General features: G+C 41.1%; 1 protein-coding gene across 1 annotated transcript in view; it reads left to right on the forward strand.

Annotated features, from left to right (window-relative positions):
• LOC127427752 (xyloside xylosyltransferase 1-like) overlaps nt 1-3,825 on the forward strand; it is a 40,349-nt gene extending 36,524 nt beyond the window's left edge. The window contains exon 3 of the mRNA XM_051675543.1: nt 3,195-3,825. Coding sequence (XP_051531503.1) covers nt 3,195-3,591 — 397 coding nt within the window. The 3' untranslated portion in view covers nt 3,592-3,825. The remainder of the gene's footprint in view (nt 1-3,194) is intronic.
• Nucleotides 3,826-7,685: the final 3,860 nt, after the last annotated feature.

Consider the following 7,685-nt stretch of genomic DNA (forward strand, 5'->3'; position numbering starts at 1 on the left):
ATATGTCCATCAAAATATCTTTGTGTTCTGCAGCAGAAAGAAAGTCAGAAAAGTTTGAAAAGGCATAAGGGTGAGTAAGAGATTTATCATTTTTGCGTTAACTATTCCTTTAAATCTATATGACATAAACAGTGCTGCTGGTAGTTCTTTGGCATCCAGTGTACACTTGAAGTGAGCGGCACATGACCACAAAACTAGATCACTTTGCTTATAATCAGCACTGTCTACACTGCACAACAGCACAGATGATAATAATGGAAGTGACCATTTGTGCCGCTCTCTTCCAGTGTGGGCACGCTGCGAGTCATCTGTCTTAACCCGCATCTACTGTCAGACCTCTCGCTCTTGTGTTTAGTCATCCTTCTTCTTGTACTGTTTGTCGTGTTTCCATTTTGGTGATTGGATTGAAGGCGTAGTTCACCCAAAACTAAAGTTCTGTCATCAATTTCTTGTGTAATTTTAAGTGCATTTTAATAAAGAAATAAAGAGATAATATGCAGCTCAAGCTTCTAATAATAAAAAAAGGACAGAAGTTTGACTTCTCGTGTGAAGTTTCTGTGGTGAGACTTGTTAGAGAAACAGGAAGCTGGAAAACCTCTTTCATTACAGCAGCCGATCAAAGCACAAACGGAGCCTTCTGAGATCAGGACATGTGTATTTGTGTGCTCCTGTTCACTACAGCAATCATTCTCTCTGAGATACTCCTCTGAATCCTCAGAATGAGTTTCTAGGAGAAAGATAAAAGCTTCATCCTCTCTGATTCTGTTCTTTATCTGTCAAGTGAACAATAGGCAGCAGCTTCAGAAAGCGCTTTGTTGTTTCCTCCCCAGTTTGAGGTTATTTTTGAGAGAACGAGAACAGGAGAGCATCTCTGAACTCCTTGTTCATACTGCCAGTGCTCCCGGCCACAGAGGCCGTTCCCCAGTCCCTGCCAGCACTCACAGCCATGGAGGCCATTCCCCAGTAGCTGTCAGCGCTCACAGCCACAGAGGCCTTTCCCCTGCCCCTGTCAGCGCTCACGACCATGGAGGCCATTCACCAGGTGCTGCCAGCGTTACCGAACACTGCGGCTGTCGATGAGACTGTCCAGTTCCCTTAGGCTGTCAACAAGCCTGTCCAGTTCCCTTAGGCTGTCGACAAGCCTGTCCAGTTCCCTGAGGCTGTCAGCGAGCCTGTCCAGTTCTCTGTGGCTGTCGACGATCATTTCCAGTTCTCTGAGACCATCAACGAGCCTGTCCAGTCCCCAGCAGCCATCGATCAGTCCAGTAATCAGCATCTGTCAGACACCAACTATCAGTCTGTTACTCAGCCCAGTAGCCAACACCTGTCAGACACCAGCCACCAGTCTGTTGCTCAGCCAAGTAACCAGCACCTGTCAGTCTCCAACCACCAGTCTGTTGGTCAGACCAGTAACCAGCACCTACCAGACACCAGCCACCAGTCTATTAGTCAGCATAGAAACCAGCACCCGTCAGACACTTGCCACCAGTCTGTCCAGCTCTGTGAGGCCCATGCCCAGTCTGACCAGCTCTCCGAGTCCCCTGAGTCTCCGCCTCCTGCGGCCTCGTCCCTCGAGTCTCCCATGACTCCGCCCCTTGAGTCTCTAATAGATTTTCCCTTCAAGCTCTCCATGACTCCGCCCCTTGAGTATCCCATGGCACTGTGCCTTGAATCCTCAGCTTCCCTGGCCTCTGAGCCCTCTGAATTCTGCTCCCTAGTGCCTTACTCTCTGAGTCCCCTAGTGCCTTACTCTGAGTCCCCTAGTGCCTTGATATTTGAGTCCCCTAATGCCTTGACTTTTGAGTCCCCTCGTGCCTTGACTTTTGAGTCCCCTCGTGCCTTTGCACTCTGAGTCCCCTCGTGCCTTTGCTCTCTGAGTCCCCTCGTGCCTTTGCTCTCTGAGTCCCCTCGTGCCTTTGCTCTCTGAGTCCCCTCGTGCCTTGATTTTCAAATCCCCTAGTGCCTTGCTCTCTAAGTCCCCTCATGCCTTGCTGTCTGAGTCCCCTAGTGCCTTGCTCTCTCAGCTGAATCCTCCAAGGCCTCCATGCCAGCCACACGCTGTCTCGCCAGGCCATGCTCCATGCCCTGTCTTGCCTGGTCCATGTTGGTCTCTCAGTCCTCCGCTGGTTCTGCCCTGGCCTCCTGGTCCATGCCAGTCTCTGGGTCCTCCACCGGCTCCGCTCTGGTCTCCTGGTCCATGCCTGTTTCCGGGCCCTCCACCCGCTACGCCCTGGTCTCCTGGTTAACATCAGTCTCCGGACCCTCCGCCCGCTCTGCCTTGGCCGCCTGGTCCATCTTGCCCTTCAGTGGTCTCTACTGATTCACCCATGGCCTTCAGCTCCTCTACTTCCCCTCCTGTGCTCTCCTGGAATGCCAGCCAGCACATAGTCTTCTGCTCCGCATCCCGGGGAGGGGGGGGGGGGGGGTATGGTATATGAATTTAGGAGCATCTAGAGCCGCTCCTTAAAGGGGGGGCTAGGTAAGGTTTTCCCTGGTGACTACTAGAGGTTGCCATGTACGTTTATTGTCCATCCCTTGTCTTGTGTTTGATTATGGGTTTTGTAGTTCTTTTCCTTGTCTTTGTTCATTGGTTCTTGTGTTCATTAGTGTCAGGTGTCCCTTGTTTGCTTATAAGTCTCTGTGTATTTAATCCCTGTGTTTTCCTCTGTTCATTGTCAGTTCTTGTCCTTTTTGGATGTAGTGTTTGATTTTCCTGTGTTTCCTGTGCATATCTTAAATTAAAGCTGCATTTAGATCCTGAATTTATGTCTCATCCCTATCAGACATTACAAATATTCCTTGAACTAATGTCAACATGTACAACTTTTAATGGTAAAATGCATTAGTATATGTTGAAATTAACACTGTTAAAGAATGTTAATTATAATGCAACTTTTAAAGGTTTTCAGGCCTTTGTTCCTGTTTCTATATACGCATGATTTATTATTCTACTGTTGAACATTAGTTCACTATTCTTAGTCTCCCCGAGTACATTTGCTTAGAAACAAAGAGCACACCACTCCACAGTAATCCGTATGATTTGAGGGATCGTTCTTGTCCATGTGGTACTGATGTTTCATGACTTGGGGTTAGGAATTTTGAAAAAATAAATAAAAATAAAATAATCAAATAGTAACAAATAATAAAAAAAGTTCTTCTCTGAATCTGAATTGTGTTTTCTCTGTGTGTTACAGGCATACGTTCTGGCAGTTCTGCAAAGAAAATCCCAAATCCCGTGGGGGAGACCTGCCACCAGATGGTTTGCCCGGCTTCAACAGTGGAGTAATGCTGCTGGATCTTGATGCCATGCAGCGCTCCACCTTATACAGCCAGCTGCTGGAGCTCGATCGGGTGGCCCGGCTGGCAGAGAAGTACCACTTCCGAGGGCACCTGGGCGATCAGGATTTCTTCACCATGATTGGAATGGAGCACGGGGAAGTGTTTTACCCGCTGGCCTGCGGTTGGAACCGACAGCTGTGCACCTGGTGGAGGGAACATGGGTACAGAGACGTCTTCCAGCTCTACTACTGCTGCGACGGGCTGGTCCATATCTACCACGGTAACTGCAACACTCCCATGCCTGATGACTGAAAGCTGAAGGGCCGCATGGTGTTCTTTTACACCAAGATAACATGTCGGACCACTGAGTATTTATTGTGCATCTTTAATCAAGTGGACCGTACCGAGGCAGAAGGGACCCAGTGCTTTCGCGCACTAGATTTACACTATAATCTGACAGTGTTGAAGCAGCACTTCATCTCCCTAATGCAAGAATACAAGAGGAGTGAGCCACCTCATGTAATGAAGGGATAGTCCAACCAGTTCTGTCTGCATTCACTCACACTCATGTTGTTCCAAACCCCTATGACTTTCTTTCTTCTGTGGAACACTGAAGGCTCAGTCTCAGTCACCATTCACTTTCATTGTATGGCAAAAGATGCAATGCAAGTGAATGGTGACTGAGACTAACATACTGCCTAAACCCACGGAAAAAGTCATATAGGTTTAGAACAACATCAAGTTGAGTAAAGGAACTATCCCTTTAATATCCTTGTCAATAATGAGATTCAACACATTCCTCCTTTGTATCTGCGGAAACACTTAAATATGCCACAATCTGCACTCCTTATGTGCTGTTTTTATGCAGCAGTGATGAGAAGAGAGGGGAATACAAGGTTTGACCCACTTTTTCTGCTGGCGAATGTGTCAGACAGCTCTGAACCACTTTAGTGTCATGTGAGGAATGATGGTGGAAATCAGATTTCTCTGTGATTTGCAGCTGCATCAGCAATCTCAGCCTCAGAAAAACCGAGATATTATCTAGAACATCTCATTGGCGGTCTCATCTCAGGAATGGGCAGTGGGATTGGGGGGATATTGGCCTGATGGACACTCACTGTTGTGGTTGGCTGGCACTTATCAAACATCTGCATTGGATTCTGTGAAATATCATGTAATAACTTCAGTGAGCTCTGTCACCTCTGCGCTGCTTTGTAATGAGCCTAACCCCACCGCACTGATATTGTGAAGTTAAGGACGGCACGTCTGTGAGATTTTCAGATCATTTCGGTTTTTGTTTTAGTGGAAATGCAGTTGTGTTTCATCTTTGACTTATTAATAGTAGAAACCCTGATGAACTTATATAATTGGATTACATTTACATGATTAAATGTGTTGTTTGTCTTTCTTGTGTTGATGTTTGTGTTTATGTTTGTGGGTTACGAATCAGATGGACAGACAGACATCTGCACTCTAAATGACAGTCTGTTTATCCTTGAATATCCAATGAAAAACAAACGTTGTGTCATAGAAATTGAATATATTATAGACAATGAACAGCATTTCTTTCATTTATATTTGTCATTCTTTCGTAAGTGTATCAGCGCTCAGAATGAAAGCTTGTTTGACAAGATTCTATAATGTTTCTCTTTCTTCATGAATTAAAAAAATAAGCAGTAGTGGAGAGTGTGGTAAAAGATAAAACTAATATGTTAATTATGTTTAATGTCTCCTATCAGCTGAAATTATAAGAATGCTTGAGATTGACTTAAAAAAAGTTATTTAGTGACACAACTTGCCCCATGTTGACGGATAAGTCACACAACTTGGAAATAAGCTAATTATTTACTTACCGTATACACAGTATATATATATATATATATTATTACTATTATTATTAATAATAAGATTAATTTTATTATTTTTATATGATATACATAATATTTAAAGCAATAGCATACTATTAATAATAATAATAATATTTTTATATGATATATCTTTTATTTAAAAAAATGAACAAACTAGTTTATACAATTTGTTTATAATGTGTATATATTTAATGTATATTATTATATGATATATATATTATTATTTAAAACATGAACATAACATAATTTCCCATTATGAAATAATATTACTTTATTTTTCTAGACGTGAAAGATATCCATAAACCAGTAGTTTAATGTAATGAAACAATTTTAATATTACAATTTGTATAAACGTAGCCGGTGTGTTGTAAAGAAATTACACAGGATACAAAAATACATTTTGGGGGTTTTATTCTGATGGCTGTTTTATATATATATATATATATATATATATATATATATATATATATATATATATATATATATATAAAAACAATGGTTGATGGGGCCGTATATATATATATATATATATATATATATAAAAGGAAATGAATTACAAAAAAATGAAATGCAGAACAAATGAAATACGGAAACAAAATACGGTAGAGGCTAATGTCAAAAGAAAATACAAACATCACCTTAAAACTTGCTTATAACATTCACAGCATTTTATGCATTTATAAGCAGACTTTAAGGACATGTTTAACAGTTTAAAACAATACCCCTCATATTTCCACATAACACGTATATTACACTTATTCATTAAACTGGAAAACACTCTGAGCTCTAAATCATTAAATTATGAATACTAAATTTACAAACCAGTCCTCGAATGTGCACAGAACGTGGTCAGACTCCACACATGCAATCCATACGCACCCTTAAAAAATATTTAAATGCTCATTTTAAGATCCGACTCTTCTGAAAACATATTTAATGCAATTTATAAGCATCTTATCTGAAATTGAATATGTACCCAAAAGATTCTCAACCGACGAACAAAACAAGGAGCTCTCCTGCACAACGCATGTTCTCACATTTCTAACACGAGAGAGTGCCGTAACGCGGGTGTCGCAAAACTCTTAAAGGGGCCACGTCCAAATTACGATTAGGGGTATATTACATCAAATTTCTCCACTTTGCTACATAAACATATAAAAAACATACTGTATAAAAATTATACAAAAACACATAAAAAAGGTTAAACTCTTAAAAGAAAAACATTTTGAAGAAAGGCTAAGACATAATTTGTCGTGTCACAATATTTGTGCACAGTTTTCTAGGTTAAGGGTGTGACACATCTTACCCCACATGTTCATGAACAGTATTTGGACGTGTATATCAGTATTAGATGTGAAGCGGAGCTGTTAGATCATTCTCCGGTACTTTAACCTGTTCCAGTTATCACCGTATTGTCTGATCTGTTGAAGAAATCAAAGACACAATGTGACTTAAATTCTGTCACCTCTGAACACAATCAATCATCCTGACTCTCCACTACTGTAAGAGTGTGTGTTAAATCGACATGTTTCGCGTGTGTGTGTGTTTAAGTAGAAAGCGTCTAAGAATGTTCTGGTCTTGAAGGCTAACCCTCAATCTGCCTGCAAGACTGTCTATAAATCGTTCTCCATAATACTTACCAGATGCTGTTTGTCCTGCTTAAAAAGCTGGTTTAAGTTGGTCTCCCAGCCTGACCAGCTGAAAGTTGCCCAAAAGTCCTCTAAAACCAGCATTTTTTCCAGCATACTTGTAATATCAGACTCATTTGCAGTCCTCTTGAGATGTTTGTGGTTACACGTCTTGTCTAGTGTACAGTGTTAATTGGTATTCCAGAACTCTCTACTTCCTGATTCACTCATACTAGGATTGAGTCCAGATCCTGATCTGTCAGGTGTCGTCATGCTCTTCTTGTGTTATCCATTATAAAAGCCAACTCGATTTTTACTTGCCTGTGCAAAACTCACCAGCATGATGAATGATGATGAACTATTTGCTAATGTGTTCTGAGTGGTTCTTAGGGCGTTGCTAGGGTGCTCTCTGTTGTTGCTATGTGGTTTCTTACTGGCCCAAGTCACTATGACTGTGACCTATTTTACTCATGACACCTTCAGTAAGGCTCAAGAATCCCTTTATCAACACAAAACCAAAGACTAAATATCATTTAATGTTGATTATTATAGATAAATCAGTATTGGTTTGATCTATTGACAACCCTATTAGAGATGGGCATTGAAAACGATTTCCTGATTCCATTTCGAAAGCTCTCGATTAGATTTGATTTTATATTCAGTTTATTTGGGGATATTACAGTTATAATGTCCATTTTGCTTAAATATGAAAGAAATTCTTTCTCAGCTAATACTGTTAATCATACAGGGAGACCTTCTAATGACACATTTTATTTTATCATGCGTTTTTTTAATCATTTTGGTCACATTTTAGCTTTTAAAATGAACAAACTACATGTAGCCGCTTATCCTATGCAAGTAGTGCTGGAGCATATCCCAGCTGGATTAATGGAAATTCCATGTATTCTTC

This window comes from Myxocyprinus asiaticus, chromosome 37 (genome assembly GCF_019703515.2).
Source record: "Myxocyprinus asiaticus isolate MX2 ecotype Aquarium Trade chromosome 37, UBuf_Myxa_2, whole genome shotgun sequence".
NCBI lineage: Eukaryota > Metazoa > Chordata > Actinopteri > Cypriniformes > Catostomidae > Myxocyprinus > Myxocyprinus asiaticus.